The sequence below is a fragment of the Pipistrellus hanaki genome, assembly GCF_964339955.1.
Source record: "Pipistrellus hanaki genome assembly, chromosome: 16".
NCBI lineage: Eukaryota > Metazoa > Chordata > Mammalia > Chiroptera > Vespertilionidae > Pipistrellus > Pipistrellus hanaki.
In genome coordinates, this window is record NC_140518.1 from 1074279 (window position 1) to 1090681 (window position 16403).

The 16403-nt window shown below is 60.9% G+C and overlaps 1 protein-coding gene across 5 annotated transcripts in view; it reads right to left on the reverse strand.

Annotated features, from left to right (window-relative positions):
* RNF213 (ring finger protein 213) overlaps positions 1 to 16403 on the reverse strand; it is a 72191-nt gene that overhangs the window by 11393 nt on the left and 44395 nt on the right. For all 5 annotated transcript variants that reach the window (XM_084861868.1, XM_084861867.1, XM_084861866.1 and 2 more), the window contains 19 exons: positions 16154 to 16307; positions 15906 to 16044; positions 14699 to 14890; positions 13975 to 14120; positions 12699 to 12865; positions 11585 to 11788; positions 11205 to 11386; positions 10683 to 10803; positions 9199 to 9299; positions 8907 to 9089; positions 8197 to 8366; positions 7488 to 7578; positions 6070 to 6181; positions 5513 to 5726; positions 5169 to 5359; positions 4355 to 4477; positions 3504 to 3614; positions 2717 to 2959; positions 1190 to 1271 (listed from right to left, as the gene is read on the reverse strand). In XM_084861868.1, coding sequence (XP_084717994.1) covers positions 1190 to 1271; positions 2717 to 2959; positions 3504 to 3614; positions 4355 to 4477; positions 5169 to 5359; positions 5513 to 5726; positions 6070 to 6181; positions 7488 to 7578; positions 8197 to 8366; positions 8907 to 9089; positions 9199 to 9299; positions 10683 to 10803; positions 11205 to 11386; positions 11585 to 11788; positions 12699 to 12865; positions 13975 to 14120; positions 14699 to 14890; positions 15906 to 16044; positions 16154 to 16307 — 2926 coding nt within the window. The remainder of the gene's footprint in view (positions 1 to 1189; positions 1272 to 2716; positions 2960 to 3503; positions 3615 to 4354; positions 4478 to 5168; positions 5360 to 5512; positions 5727 to 6069; positions 6182 to 7487; positions 7579 to 8196; positions 8367 to 8906; positions 9090 to 9198; positions 9300 to 10682; positions 10804 to 11204; positions 11387 to 11584; positions 11789 to 12698; positions 12866 to 13974; positions 14121 to 14698; positions 14891 to 15905; positions 16045 to 16153; positions 16308 to 16403) is intronic.

Consider the following 16403-nt stretch of genomic DNA (forward strand, 5'->3'; position numbering starts at 1 on the left):
GTGTGGGAGAGCCACGCAGAGCAGAATTCTCCAGAGCAGGAGATGCTGACTCCACGCTGAGCCAGGGCCGCTCGGGAGGCATGCGGTCAGCGCTTTCCACACACTGATCTCTCTGATCTGGTTCTCTGCCCTGAGCATGCTTTCCACCAGCTTGGGAACTAGGTTAAAGGCATTAGTCACTCAGCCCAGTGATTGAATGCTGACCTATGAACATGGAGGTCATGTTTGATTCCCGGTCAGGGCACAGGCCCAGGTTGCAGGCTCCATCCCCAGTGCGGGGCGTGCAGGAGGCGGCCGATTGATGATTCTCTCATCACTGATATTTCTCTCTCTCTCTCCCTTCCTCTCCGAAATCAATAAACATACATTTTTAAAAAAAAATAAATAAAAGGTGTATAGAGTGCCTGGGAAAGGCTCCTGAGCTGACTGTCATCTGAATTCAGTGGCGTCTGGCAGAGCCATGCCCTGGAAACATACCTTGCCAGAGGCAGGTGTGTTGTTAGCCTGACCTTTGGCCCAGGCACCAGGGGATGGGTTTCATTATCTAAGTTCAGCCAGGCACCAGGAATGGACGAAATTATCCAGGCCCAGCCAAAAGTGATGATTACAAAGAAGCCTCATGAATGAAGAATTACAGCGTGATCTTTAACCAGGATTTCACGTAAGTTCCTTTATCTTAAACTTCAGTAAAACTTCCTGGTATCATACTTTATAAAATAAATGTGCTGCGCTGGCTCTGGGTCACTGTCTCTCCATCAGAGGGACAGCTGTCCCACCCGGCCCCAGCTTTTCCCTTCTGTCTCTGTGTCTGACTCTTTCTTTCATTTTCTCAATCCCCAGCCGCCCCTACTCAGGATTTGTGATGGCCCTCTAGCCACGCTGGACCTGGTAAAAGAGAGAAAACTTATAAGAAGGGTCATTTACTCAGGGCCCCATAGACTTTACATAAAGCCATGGGCTATACTGTTCTGTCTCCCAGTTTCATTTTTCTAAAAATACTGTCTTAAGGCCTGCCACTGGGCTGTGTTGTGGCTGAGCCTCGGACATGGCTCCCAGTCCCCTGCTCCCAAGCAGCGCGACCTGGGGGCACCGACCACATGGGCCCCTGCTCAGCCAGCGAGCGGCTCCTGTGGCACCAGGAAGCTCGTCAGAGCGCAGGTGACAGGACCGTTCAGACAGTGACACGTACTGTACCAGCGGACAGCCTCCAACCCCTGCCAGCGCCGGGCCTGTGCCAGCATGTCCTCAGGCATCGTCGGAAGGAACGCTGCCTAAAACACAAAGACGCGGAGCCAGCTTCAGACGCAGGCAAGAGGCCTGGCTTCCCCTCTCGTGGGCCTCCCGAGCTGTCTGTGCAGAAATACAACAGCTCTCGCCCTGGCCAGTTTTGCTCAGTGGGTAGAGCATCGGCATATGGTCCAAAGGGTCCTGGGTTTGATTCCTCATCAGGGCACAAGCCTCAAATCCCAGTAGGGGAGTGCACAGGAGGCAGCCGATCAATGATTCTCTGTCATCATTGATGTTTCTTTTTTAAAAAATAAAGTTTTATTTATTTATTGTTGCTATTTTTAAATCCTCACCCAAGGATATTTTTCCATTGATTTTTTTTAGAGAGAGTGGAAGAGAGAGAGAAAGACAGAGACATCCATGTGAGAGGAACACACTGATTGGCTGCCTCCTACTCGTGCCTTGATCAGGGCCCGGGCCAGGGAGGAGCCTGCGACTGAGGAACATGCCCTTGACTGGACGTGAACCTGGGGCCCGCCAGTCCACAGGCAGAGCTCTATCCACTTTCGGTCGCCAACCTTTCGGACCTCACAGACCACTGGCTGGTGATCGCTGGGCTAGGGCATCATGGATGTTTCTCTCTCTCCCTCTCCCTTCCTCTCTGAAATCAATAAAAACGTATTTTAAGCCGAAACCGGTTTGGCTCAGTGGATAGAGCGTCTGCCTGTGGACTGAAGGGTCCCAGGTTCAATTCCGGTCAAGGGCATGTACCTTGGTTGTGGGCACAACCCCAGTAGGGGGTGTGCAAGAGGCAGCTGATCGATGATTCTCTCTCATTGATGTTTCTAACTCTCTATCCCTCTCTCTTCCTCTCTGTAAAAAATCAATAAAATATATATTTTTAAAAACACAAAAAAAGGTATTTTAAAATATCCTATATAATAAAAGCCTAATATGCAAATTGACCGAATGGAAGAATGACTGGTCACACTAAGACACACACTAACCACCAGGGGGAAGACACTCAATGCAAGAGCTGCCTGCAGGCCCCAGGCCAGCCAAGGCGGGTGCCAGTGTGGGCCCCAGGTCACCCCATAGAGGGAGGACACCAGTGGTGGTGGGGCTGGCCAGTGGGTGGATTAGGCTGGCCAAGGTGGGTGCCAGCAGGGGCCCCCCAACCATCCCGCTGGTCACCCCACAGGTTGGCCTTGATCACCGGCCAGGCCTAGGGTCCCTACCTGTGCACACATTTCATGCACTGGGCCTTTAGTATATATTCGCTAAAAAGAAAAAGACACCTAACAGCTCTCCATGGCGACAGAGGGCGAGGCCTGATTCTCCCCACACTGTGGACATAGGGATGGGCAAGACACAGGCCAGCGGGACCGAGGACACACTGGATTCAACAGTCCCCTGCACAGATGGGGTATGTGGGGGGTCTGCGTGGCAGCCCCGTGGACCCAGCTGCGCAGGCTGGGGGCAGTCTTACCGCCATGGTGGCCGGGGAGAAGGCCAAGTTCCTCAGAGGCTCCAAGACCCTGTGCTGCCCGCAGAGGAGGGTGGCGGCGGCGTGGACGGCCAGCTCGGTCAGCGTGCCCGCCAGGCCACCGTCTCCGGGCCCCACGGTCCTCAGCAGCGGCAGAGAGTTGGTCACAAGGGCTGTGGCTAAATGTCTCGTGTCCGAGGACAGGACCTGGCTTTCTTCGATGGACTTGCACAGGGCCTTGAGTTGCTGATGGGAGAATGGGGTTCAGCGTTAAAACACAAGGAGGAGCATGCCATGTACCCAAAGGTTCGCTCTGCAGACACGCGCCATCCGAACAGCAGACGCCTACCAGCCCACGTGTGTTCCTTCTTGCCCGAGCTGTAGCTGCAATCCTAGCAGCTTTGGGGAAAACAGAAAGCAGCCCCACCCCCCACCCCGTAGGAAAGGGTGAGCCCCCAGATGAAGCATGAGAGACGGCATGCTTTGTGTGGTGACTTGTTAATCTGCAAGAGAGGATGCTTTTCCTGCTGGGTTTTAGAGAGAACGGGAGGGAGGGTGGAGGGTTGGGGGTGGTGGTGGGGGAGAGGAGAGAGAGGGAAGAGAGACGCCATGTGAGAGATACATCGACTGGCTTCCTCCTGCACACACCCCCTGGGGCCGAGGAATGAACTGCAGCCCAGGTGACCTGGTGCACGAGCCAGCGCTGTCCACTGCACCACCCGGCCAGGGCAGCGTCTGTGACGTGTACTTTGTTCAGACGGTCCCCTCTGAACCCGAGGCTGGCACTCACCTCCTGCTTGGGGTGCAGGTGGGTGTTGCGGGCCCGGTACAGCATGGCCACCTCGCGGAAGAGCGCCAGCAGCAGGTACGTGGCCTGGTGAGCCTGGGAGCCCCTGCAGGCCTGGGGCGAGGAAGGCGGGAGGCTGGGCGGTGCAGTGAGTGCCACCCCCCGGCCCCCACCAGGAGGGGCAGGGAGACTCCCCAAGACCCTGCAGCCTGCACCCCAGGGGCCACCTCAGGGCGACAACACCCAGGCCGCTAGCTCCTTCAGTCGCTAAGCTCTGTGCGCATGTGCCAGAGGCCTGGTGTCGGAACCCATCACCATCGTTCCTTCTCCAGACGACGTGGTCCCCAAAACTCGCCCTGAGCCTAGGAAGGGCCCCTCTTTCCCTTGCAGGATGCTGGGGTGCACGGGGCCCACAAAGGAAGTCCAGAACACGTTAAAGACCGGATTCCAGCCCGGCTGGCGGGGCTCAGGGGTGGAGTGAGCATCGACCTATGAACCAGGGGGCACAGTTCCATTCCCAGCCAGGGCACAGGCCCGGGGTGTGGGCTCGATCCCCAGTGTGGGGCCTGCAGGAGGCAGCCGATCCACGATTCTCTTCCATTATTAACGTTTCTCTCTCTCTCCCTCTCCCTTCCTCTCTGAAATCAATAAATATATATTAAAAAATTAAGAAAACATAAAGATGAGATTCCAAAAACCCGGCGTGGCTCCCACCCTAACCAGGGAGTCCACGGGGGCCCACAGTCAGCACCAGCAGGACTGACTCCTCGCAGACGCCGGCGCCATTCCCCCCCCCCCCCCGCCACATTCCCCCCCCCCGCCAGGTCCCATGTAACCAGGACAGGGCGTCCTACCTCCAGGGCCGCCCTGATGGTCGAGGGCTTGCTCTCCAGGACGGCCTTGCCCACCGCGTCGCGGACGGCCTTGTACTCCAGCCCGTGCACCAGGAAGCGGTCCATCTGGCCCAGAAGGTCCTCCTGCAACCCCGGGAGCAAGGTTCACCACGGGGTGTGTGTGGGGTGTGTGTGTGTGTGTGTGTGTGTGTGTGTGTGTGTGTGGGGTGTGTGTGTGTGTGTGTGTGTGTGTGTGGGGGTGTGTGTGTGTGTGGGGGGGGGTTCAGCAGAGAGCCGTGTGTGTAGATACGAAGCAGGCCATCGCTGCAGCTTCAGGGGCGCAGAGCCGGGGTTCCGGGTTGGCCCCAGGCAGCAGTGCAGGGCTGGGTGCACGGAGAGGGGTGATGGGCGAGGAGGCGACGCCCCCCGCGGTGCTGCTGCCCCCCTCCCAGCAGCACCGGAGAGGGGCTCCAGGTGACAGTGAGAGCGGCCAGGGTCCTAGTGCCACTTCTAACCAGGGACAGCGGGAGGGTGCCCGTTTCTACGCACGGGACCGGACACGTTAAGGCCCCGAGGCCCACATGGCTTCTGTGCTCCGACCGAGGGCAGTGAGGCCTCGCCCACCAGCGCAGGAACGTCGCTGCCCAGGAGGCAGTGTCACAGGTGCTGCGTCCACACCCTCACCCGTAGGGAGGGGGAGGGGGAGAGAGACATCGCTGTGCAGAGCCAGCGACTGGCTGCCTGAAGGTCCCGGCCCGCGGAGGGGGTCCCTGGAGCACCGAGACCCTGGCCCGGGCAGAGCAGGCCTCTCCCTGTGGCCCCACCGGCTCCTCACCTGCTGCGCCAGGACCTCCTGGGGGAACACCCACTGAGCGGGGTGGCCGGCCGGCAGGAAGCTCTGCACGAACTCCAAGCCCTGGCGGCTCGCGAGCCTGCGCACCAGGTACACGCGGTACCAGTCGTTCCCGCTCTGCGTGCAGAAGCGCTCCACCTGCTGCAGGAACTGCCGCCGCGCCTCGGCCGGCTCTGCGGGCCACGGAGAGCGCGGTCAGCGCCGGGCTGAGGGCCCACAGCCCCGTCCTCAGCCTGGCAGACCCCAGGGCCTGGGCCCGACCTCCTAGCGCTGGGGTTCTGAGCCGCGGGGAGGGAGGACGCGGGGAGGGAGGACGGGGGACTTGCCCGAGTCTCCCTGCAGCTCCGAGAGGACCTCGCAGGCCCGGTCCAGGCAGAGGCGGATCTGGGCCATCTCCTGCAGGTACTCCACCGAGGCCTCTGGGGCAAGGTCCCTGCGGCGCCCCCTGAGCAGACACGCCTCGAGGAACTGGCCGTCCTCCCGGAGGCCCGTGGCCTCGTCCCGGGCGGGGAGCGCGCTGCTCCTCTCCTGGATGGAATCCTAGGGGCGGACAGAAAGGGCAGGGCTCTTCCTGTTTCCCTTACTGTGGTCGTCAGTCGAAGGTATGTTTCCCGCGGATTTCCAGGGTGAGAGGGAGGGAGGAGGGCCACAGGGAGAGAGAGAAACATCCATGTGCGAGACATCGATGGGTGGCCTCCTGTACACGCCCTGGCCAGGGTTGGGGATCCAAGCTGCAACCCAGGTCCATGCCCTTGGCCAGAATCGAACCAGGACCCGTGGGTGCCTGAGCTCTAACCACTGGGCTCGGAACTCTCCTGCTCATTTCACCGGGGTTGGGAGGGCTCTCAGAAGCGAGTCCAGGAACAAGACGGGCCGCGCTCACCTCCAGGCAGCTGCCGAAGAGCATGTACAGCTCCGTCTTGTCCTTGTCCAGGTACGGCTTCCGCTCCAGCAGGGACAGGTAGTCCTGGATGTAGTCCTTCACCACCGGGAAGCTGCGGGAGAGGCCGCCCTGCCCGCTCAGCCCCATCCCAAGAGGGACAGCGGGTGTGTGTGCGCGTGTGGGTGTGTCCCGGTCACCTTCCTACTTCTCTCTCCCCGTCTGCCCTCACACACAGTATGGGCAGTCTGGCCGCGTGACTCAGGGGCTGAGCCTCCACCTATGAGCCAGGGGGTCACGGTTCCATTCCCGGTCAGGGCACGTGACGGGCTGTGAACTCGATCCCCAGCGTGGGGAGGGCAGGAGGCAGCCCGTCCATGATTCTCTCTCATTGTTGATGTTTTCCTCTCTTGCCCTCTCCCTTCCTCTCTGAAATCAACCCATCAATATATAGATGTATACATACATACATACATGTACACACATGTATACATGCACACTCGCGTGCACACAAACACATATATTATGAACATACATGTGTATATACATACATGCACATATATATGTATATGCATGCATGTGTGTGTATGAAGTAAATGGAACATAAAATTGAGCACTCTGGCACCCTGCAGGCCTCTCTGTCCATTGATAGAGTCACAGGCATGTAGGAGCTGAAATGGAGCGCAGAGGGACAGCGAGGATTCGGGGGTCCCGGTTACCTCCCTAAACATCACACACCTGTGGCCAGGATCACTCACAGGCCCTGACTCAGGAGACCTCCTGGGTCCGGTTGCCCGGCCTCCTTCCCCGCCCCCTCCTTTCTTGTCCCCAGCAAGGCCTTGTGACCGTGCTGATCAGCGTCTGCCAGGCGTCATGCATAAGAATGGCCAGCACATGCCTGACACAGACAAGGGCAGGCTCTGTCAGCACAGCAGCCTCCCCAACAGGGAGAAAGCCAAGGTGGGAGGGGGGGAGGAGGAGGAGAAAGATGGGGAGGAGGGGAGGAGGAGGAGGAGAGGAGGGGAGGAAGAGGAGGAGGAGGAGGAGGGGAGGGGAAAGAGGGGAGGAGGAGGAGGAGAATAATGGGGAGGAGGGGAGAAAGAGAAGAATGAGGAGGAGGGGAGGAGCAGAGGAGGGGGAGGAGGGGAGGAGGGGAGGGGGAAAAGGAGAGGAGGGGGAGGAGGGGAGAAGGAGGAGGAAAGGAGGGGGAGGAGGGGAAGAGAGAAGGATGGGGAGGATGGGAGGAGTGGGAGGATGGGGAGGAGGGGAGAGGAAGGGGAGGAGGAAGAAGAGGGGAGGAGGAGAGGAGGGGGAGGAGGGGAGGGGAAGCAGAAGAGGAGGAGGGGAGGAGAAGAGGAGGAGGGGAGGAGGAGGAGGAGGAGGAGGAGGAGGAGAGCCGCGCTGCAGGCCGCTGCGCTGACCTGTACTTCAGGAGCAGTTTCAGGACCACCGAGCGGATGACCGGCGTCTTGTCCACGACATCGTCAAAGGGGGACAGGGACTTGGTGTGGCCTGAACCAGAGAGACGGGGGGAGGACTGTGAGGTGCACGCCAGGGTGGGCCGGACATCATCCTTCGGTCTGGCCCTGCCACGGCACTAGGGGCAAGTTCACTGTTCACCAAATGCAGCAGGTTAATGTTTAAGTGGCTAATTTTTAAATGTTTTTATTGGCTTCAGAGCGGGAGAGAGAAAAACACCAATGATGAGAGGGAATCATGGACCAGCTGCCTCCTGCCTGCCCCCCACTGGGGATCGCTCGAGCCCGGGCCTGTGCCCTGACTGGGATCGGAAGCGTGGCCTGGCTCACAGGCGGGGCTAAGTGGCCCACGAATGATGTTACAAATATCCAAACGGGCCCTGGCTAGGGTGGCTCAGTGGTTCAGTGCTGGCCTGTGGACTGACGGGTCCCAGGTTCAATTTCCAGTCAGAGCACATGCCCGGGCTGCGGGCTCCATCCCCTGTAGGGGGCGTGCAGGTGGCAGTTGATCATGATTGTCTCTCATCACTGATGAGAATTTCTCTCTCCCTTCCTTTCTGAAATCAATAACAAATATTTGAAAATGAACAAAAATAAAAAGAATGTGCAAAGGGCCCCCGGCAGAGCCCCGCCCCCACAGGAAGCCGCGTACTCTGGGGCGGGTCTCGGAGCAGCGTCTTCTCCGCAAAGAGCAGGGCCAGCAGCGCCTGGACCACGTCCCTGCTGGGCGGGCAGTTGTCCTTGAAGCACAGGGTGGACACCAGGTCCACGAAGAAGCCGGTGCACAGGCGGCGGAAGCGGGCGTGCCGCTCGATGGCGTCCCTGGGGGACGGGAGACCCCGGTCAGAGGCCGGACGGCCAGGTTTCCTCCAAACCCCTTGTGTGGGGCCTGGCGGGCGTTCTGGGTTCTGAATACAGAGATGCAGCATCTCCTCACCGGAAGCGCCTGCTGGGAAGATGTGCTTCCGCCTCTTCCCGGACCAGCCGGCCACACACCTCACAGCCTCCGCTCGCCCCTCCGGGCGGAGGGCAGGACGCTAAGCCCTACCCCTAACGCTACCATACCCTCTCCCCTCGGACTTCAACAGCCCGCCCGCCCGCCCGCCCGCCCGCCGGCTCCCCCTCCAGCATACGGCCTCTCTGGACGCTGCCCGGGACCTAACTTCCTGGGCTACCTCTGACGTCACTGCCCCCCTCTTCAGCGTGTGTGTTGGGGACTGGGGAGACGGTGATTCCGAGGCACCAGGCCAGGGAAGAGCCTGCCACTGAGGTACATGCCCTTGACCAGAATCAAACCCGGGACCCTTTGGTCGACGCTCTATCCACTGAGCAACACTGGCCAGGGCCGGGCAAGTGTTTTACCTCGTCTCCTGGGAAACCGTGGGGGAGAAGCCGTCGGGCAGCTCCGTCAGGCACAGGGGGCAGGCCATCTGCCCCGCGGTGAGCCACTGCTTGACGCAGTCCCGGCAGAACACGTGGTCGCAGGGCAGGCAGACGGGGCTGCGCGGGTCGCCCAGGCAGACGGGGCACGGCTGGATCCCGAACCTGGGACCCAGGGCGGTGGTGAGCACTGGCTCGGAGATGCTGGGGTCCGGGGGTATGCTAGGAACCCAGAGGGTCAGACTCCCCTCCCTCGGGGCCGCTGGGAGCTCACCGAGCGAAGGTCCTGCTGGCCCGGTCCTTACACTCACAGAGCACGGTCATCACCGCCGAGAACGGGGGGAGTGTCTTGATGTCCGAGTTCCCCTGCAGACACTGGAGGGCAAGGCAGGGGCCGGAGGAGGGTCAGCAGCGAGGAGGGTGGGTCAGCCAGGCCAGGCGCTGACACCCACCCTGCCACCCTGCCGGCCGGCGGACACCTGTGCGGGAGGCCGTGTGTGTGTGTGTGTGTGTGTGTGTGTGTGTGAGAGAGAGAGAGAGAGAGAGAGAGAGAGAGAGTGTCGCTATCCCACATGCTCTTGGTGTCTTGGTGATGGAGAGGGATGCATGCTTTCTGATTCTCACCCTGGGATTTTTCCATGGACTTTTTCAGACAGAGTGGAGGAGAGGGAGAGAGGGGAGGGAGAGAGATTGTGAGGGAGACACATGGATTGGTTGCCTCCCACACATGCCCTGCCCAGGGCCAGGGACTGAACCCCCAACTGAGGTGCGTGCCCTTGACTGGACCCTTCGGTCCAACCACTGGGAGAAACTGGCCAGAGCATGTATGCATCTACCTACCTTCCTACCTTCCTACCTATCATCTATCCATCTATCTGTCCATCTATCTACCTATCATCTATCCATCTGTCTACCTACCTATCTATCCATCTATCTATCTACCTACCTACCCATCCATCCATCCATCCACCCACCCATCCACTCACCTACCCACCTATCTACTTACCTATCTATCTTACCAAAGAGGAAGGAAGAGAAACATCCATGATGAAAGAGAATCACTAATCTGCTGCCTCCTGCACCCCTCGCCCCCGACGGGATGGAGCCCACAACTTGGGCCTGTGCCCTGACCGGAATCGAACTGTGACCTCCTGGTTCATAGGTGAACACTCAATCACTGAGCCACACTGGCTGGGCTCCTCTTCCTGTTTTTAAGGTCTAACCCCTCCTCCCACAAAAGATTTCAAACTTTAAATGATAACGTAAGGACTGCTGTGTATCGACCGCCCAGCCGGAGGAAACCAGTGCAGGAACATCGCTTTAGACTTAGAGACACCAGGTCACAGGTCCAGCTGTAGGTTCAGCAGGCCCCCCTCCAGGTGTCCCTCCGTGCCACCTCTGCGCCTGCCCCCTCGCTGCGTGCAGGCCCTCCCCGGGGAGCTGCCCGGCACCATGACGGCTGAGCACGTCCGTTTCTGCTCTCGGGCTTTTAGAATGGTCCTGATTTTTGGCAAGTGGTGGGGGGAGGGGAGGGAGTGCGTGCCTTCTGGGCACGTGGCTTCCAGGCCTGATCTGCTCGGACCGCACTGAGGACAGGGCCCAGGACCCCGCAGTGACCACGCGGAGCCCGGGATTCTGTGCGGGAGGTCGCTGCCCTTTGCACTTCAGACAACCTTGCGGCGCTGACAGGCGCACAGCGCCCTGCAGACAAGCGGAGGCCACGCCGCGGGCCCTGCCTGCCCGCCGCTGCCCGCTCACCTTGTCCAGAGAGAAGACGCAGTCGGTCACCAGTGCGCGCAGCTCGGGCGAGTGGTCCTCCGTCCCCAGCAGCACGTGCTCCACGAAGAGCGCCACCGAGAAGATGCGCGTCCACGGGCCCCTGAGGAGGCGCTCAGCTGACCCGGAGCCCGGGGGCGGGCGGAGGGAGCCCAGGCGTGTGGGGGAGGGGGCCGGGGACAGGCGGAGGCGGGCCAGGGTGGCCCCATGCTGTGGGCCGCCCTCCACCATGTTGGTCTCCCCCTGGGCCCCTTGGGGACGTCTGTCACGTGGCACATGCTGGGCCAGCCTGTGCCTGGTGAGTCCCGCTGCGCCCACGCCCGTAAGCCCAGCCGAGGACTGTGCCTCCACCCTGTCGTCCTGCGAGGGGTCCGTTCCGGGTGCCCACAGCCACAGCGGTCCTGTCCCCTCCCTGCACGGTGTCCTCTCCTCCTGGGGTCTCCAGCAGGAGGAAGGGGCCCCACAGGCAGGGTCCCTGGTCCTCCTTCCACTGAACCAGCTCACCTGACCTGGCGGATGAGGTCGCCGGCCCTGCCCGCCGGCCCCTGCACGTAGCCCTCGGAGCAGAGCAGCTCCAGGGGCACAGCCAGGCTCTTCACCGCCCGCAGCCACGCCTGGGGGCTGGGCTTCAGCAGGTCCCGGGTCAGCAGCTCAGTGCAGGCCATGGCGGCCCAGGCGTCCAGGACCTGCGGGCGAGTGGAGACTCAGCTGCTGCTGGGCCCCTTTGCAGCTCTAGGTCCCACACTCCGAGGCCTGGCGGGCAGCCCCTCCTCGCTGCCCCGAACGCAGCAGGCACTTGCTCCGCACAGGTGGAGCGTTTGGAGCGGCCGCCCCCCCCGCCCCCCCCCCCCCCCCCCCGCTTAGGCCTCCCATAGGGGCCCTACCATCTCGGGTCCGGCCGGGTCCTGGCTCTGGGCGGCTGCAGCCAGGCTGTGGAGAACTGGGGGGTGGATGGTCAGGATCCTGGAGAAGTTCTGGAGCCGGACCCTGAAGTGCTGGTAGGCCCGGTGCACCCACGGGAGGGAGGGCTCCTCAGGGCTGCCTGCTCTCAGCTGCTGGATGCAGGACCACAGGGCCATCTGTAGGAACTGGGGAGACAGGCCTTCAGGGGGTGTCTGTGCATCACACACAGTTACACACACAGTTGCACACACACAGTTACACACAGGACACTCAGACACAGGACATAGTAACACACACACAGTTACACACATAGTTACACACACACAGTTACAGGACACTCAGTTAGACACAGGACACAGTTACACACACAGTTACACACAGTTACACACAGATACGTGGACATACTTTATTTTGTTTCAATATATTTTTTATTGATTTCATAGAGGAAAGGAGATAAAAACATCAAAGATGAGAGAATCATGGATCGGCTGCCTCCTGCACACCCCCCACTGGAGATCAATTCTGCAACCTGAGCACATGCCCTGACCAGGAATAGAATCCTGACCTCCTGGTTCATGGGTCGAAATTCGACCACTGAGCAACACTGGCCAGGCATAACTTTCATTTTTTTAAAAATATATTTTATTGATTTTCTACAGAGAGGAAGGGAGAGAGAGAGAGTTAGAAACATCGATGAGAGAGAGTCATCAATCAGCTGCCTCTTGCACACCCCCACTGGGGATATGCCCGCAACCAAGGTAAATGCCCTTGACTGGAATCGAACCCGGGACCCTTGAATCCGCAGGTCAACACTCTATCCACTGAGCCAAACCGGTTTTGGCAGCTTTCATTTTTAAAAGTAAGAGGATTTCCTTGATTCCTAAGCATACTGTATTAATTTATCACATCGGTCACGCGTGCTCCTCAAATAGGTCCTTTCCTGCTCGATGCACTGAGGTTTAAAGGAAGCCCACCTTCCCGCAGACGTTTCTGCTGCTGTCATTACCCCGTGGTGGCCGTGAAATGTTACTCAGCTCCCTGAGACACTGAGCACAGAGAAGCAGCAGTTCCAGGGGGCCCAGCGGCAGCACTCACCTCCAGCTCCGGCTCCGTGGACACCCGCATGGTCAGGAGCAGGAAGTCCCGCAGGTAGGACCGCAGCAGCTCCCGCCGCGCCTCCGCAGGCAGCCAGGCGAGGAAGTGGCCCAGCGGGGTCTGCCGGAAGATCTCCTCCAGCTTCCCCGCCGGTCCGGGTCCCGGGCCTGCGGAGGGCCCAGAGCGGCGGGTGAGGGCCCGCCACGCTCCCCGCCCTCTGCTGGGGCATGACCCCTGGGGGGGTCCCACCAATCCATGCAATCCCTTAATTTTTAAAAAAGTCTATTTTTACTGATTTCAGAGAGGAAGGGAGAGGGGGAGAGAGATAGAAACACCACTGATGAGAGAGAATCATGGACCGGCTGCCTCCTGCACTGGGGATAGAGCCCACAACCCGGGCACGTGCCCGACTGGGAATCGAAGGCACATGCCCTTGACCGGAATTGAACCTGGGACCTTTCAGTCCACAGACTGACGCTCTACCGCTGAGCCAAACCGGTTTTGGCTCGATCTGTATTTCTTTTTCTTTTTTCTTTTCTTTTTTTAAAAATATATCTTATTGATTTTTTTTACAGAGAGGAAGGGAGAGAGAGAGAGCTAGAAACATCGACGAGAGAGAAACATCAACCAGCTGCTTCTAGCACACCCCCTACCGGGGATGTGCCCGCAAGCAAGGTACATACCCTTGACTGGAATCGAACCCGGGACCTTTCAGTCCGCAGACCGACGCTCTACCACTGAGCCAAACCAGTTTCGGCTCAATCTGTATTTCTTAAAGGCAGTACTTTTATGTCAACTTTAAAAAGATTATTTTAGGCTGGCCGGCGTGGCTGGGTGGTTGAGCGCTGACCTATAAACCAGGAAGCCCTGGTTCAATTCCCCGTCAGGGCACAGGCCTGGGTTGCGGGCTCGATCCCCAGGGGAGGGGCATGCAGGAGGCAGCCGATCCATGATTCTCTCTCCTCATGGATGTTTCTCTCTCTCTCTCTCTCTCTCTCTCTCTCTCTCTCTCTCTCCCCCCCCCCCCGCCCACCCCCCAAAATCAATAAAAACATATCTTAAAAAGGAAAAGGAAAGCAAAGATGAGGTCATTAAGAGGGGAATGCTGGTTTTCCGGAGCGCTGACAGCTGACCACTGGGCTCAGGAGGGGCCGGACAGCGGCCCAACACAGGCCCTGTGCTCTCGTGGCCACCGACACCTCCCCAGCTCCGGCCCTCGCTGGGAAGTCACGTGAGGACGGAGCGGGCTCGCCTGCCGCCCACCAGCCCCGCGCACCTGCGGCCGGCGAGATGTGCTGCGCCTGCACCCACAGCTCCTCCACGTAGTCGCGGATCCGCCAGCTGAACGGGACGGCGCCGCAGGCCCCCCCCGGGCGCTGCGCGTGGCTCTGCACCAGGATGTGGGCCATGTCGCTGTTGGACCTGCAGTCGGATGAGAGAGGCACTGAGACACCAACAGGAGCCACCCACAGCCGGCCTCTCCGCCCCGGGGCCTGGGCTCCAGACACCCCAAACAGAACAGGGCAGGGGGGGGCCTGCGGGCCTGCCAGGACCGGCTGGGCTGGCTGGGAGAGGGTTAGTCTGGGGACCTGCAGTGTCTGTCCCCTCTGTCTCTCTGGGGTCCCGAATTCCACTGCTCTGCTCTCTTTACTAACCCTGCACCCCAGAATCTAAGGCTCCAAAGTGCCAGTGGGAAGCTTAGGGGAGCCTGAGCCGTGCAGGGGTGGGCCTGGCCGGGGCTGAGCGGCTGCATGTGCAAGGGACACGGGGCACCCTCTGTGCAGCCGCGCTGGCGACACCTGCCATGCCAGTGGCGAAGGAGGCAGAGGTCTCAGAGTCACGGCTCCCGGGGCCTGTCGGCTGCGAGGAGCGACCATCTGTGGCTCTGAAGTCAGCGCCTGTGCATCCCACGCGGGACAGACATTCGGCCGCCAGGCAAGGGCTCTCCCCTCCCCCCGCCCAGCCCCCCCCCCCCCCACGGAAAGAAAGCCGCCGCTCACCGGGCATCGTTGGTCACTAGAGGGATGCTCAGCAGGTTAATGTCATTGAAAATGAACATCCAAAGCTCTCGGACCCAGGCCGGGGCGTCGGGCGTGGCCAGCAGCTCCAGGTTGCTGTCCCTGTCGATGATGGCCACCATGCTGGCCAGCAGAGGGGTCACCGCGCCCTGGACCCGCTTCCAGAGGGTGTGCCTGCAGCGGGCAGAGGGGCCGTCCAGGTCAGAGGGCCATGGGAGGCTCATGGCCACCAGGGCTAGCGTCACCGTGGCTCCGTCCATGAGACGAGGCTCGCCATGCTTGTCGGGTTGTTTGTACAAAACACCGCGGAAAGCTGCCCTCTTCCCCAGCATCTCCCGGACGCCGAGACCCTGCTTCCCGGCGCTGTCAACAGTTTGGCTCACACCCACAGAAATGCTTTTTAGGTTAACGTGGGGGCAGGGCCACATGAACACACGTGAGAAGTCACGTGAGGATGGAGGAGGGCCCCGCGAAGATTGAAGAGATGCGGTCAGGAGCCTCCAGAAGCTGCAGAGCCAGGAAGCACCCTGCCTGGACCCCCTCCCCCGGAGGGAGCACAGCCCCGGACACCCTGATTTCAGGCCCCGGCCCAGAGCGGAGAGCCCTGCTCCTTCCTGTTGGGCAGCCAGTCTGCAATCGTCAGAGCGGCGGCCCCAGGAAACGGGACCCTCTGTGCGCCCCCTTTTGGGGCTTTGAGCGGGTTCTGGGAGAGTCAGGGCTGACATTAACTAACGGCACAGGAGGGCTGCAATGTTTCCAGAACCGCGTGCTCGTGCCCGTGGGGCTGGGCCAACGCCCTCTTCTTTCCTGGCGAGAAGCCGTCTGTACCTCGGGCCGAGCACGTGCCCGGGAACAGCCAGCCCTGCCGCTCTCGCTGAGGGAAGCCCAGGGCACGGAGCTCTGGTCTAGGAAATGTCTGTGAGCTCAGCGATCATGGCTTCTTTTTCTTTTGTGAAATTCAAATTAAATGTAAATGGCCACGGCTTTATGAAGTCCCCCAGCCCCTGGGCTCCTCGCCCGGCAGCCTGTGCACCTGCAGGTTAGGTGAAAGGCGGCTCTGACCTGCCCGCTGCCCGCCCGCCCTCACCTGCCTGCCTGCCACCCACTGCCGTGTGACCCGCCGGCCGTGTGACCCGCCAGCCTGTGACCCGCCGGCCGCCCGCTCGCAGCCCGGGGCCGTGGTCCGTACCTGAAGGTGCCGGCCTCCTGCAGGGCGTCGGGGTTGGAGGCCTCCTGCGCCACCCAGTCCTTCCTGCCGAGCACGCAGCCCTCCTCCTGCCGCAGCAGCAGGTGGTGGAGGCGCACCTGGGCCGCCCGCGCGAAGGAGGCTGCGGGGCGGCAGGGGGACGCGGTTGGCCTCACGCCGGCCCCCCAGCCCGGCCAGGACCGGAGGGGGGGTGGGGGGCCTTCCTGGGAGTTGCTCTGCAAGGAGCTCACCTTTGCCTGTGTCGCCCGCGTCCTCGCCCAGGAGGCCGAGCAGGATCTCCACGCGCCGCACATTGCGCTGGCCGCGCTCGCCCGGGTCCCGCAGCAGCCCCACCGCGCTCTGGATGCAGCTGCGCAGGAGGCTGCCGCAGTCCAGCGCCGGCCTCTGGGGACACCACGGAGCCGCCGTCAGCCACGGTCCCCCCACCCCGTCCCCCTGCCCGGCTCCCCTCTGGACCCTGCGAGGGGTCGCGTGTGCTCA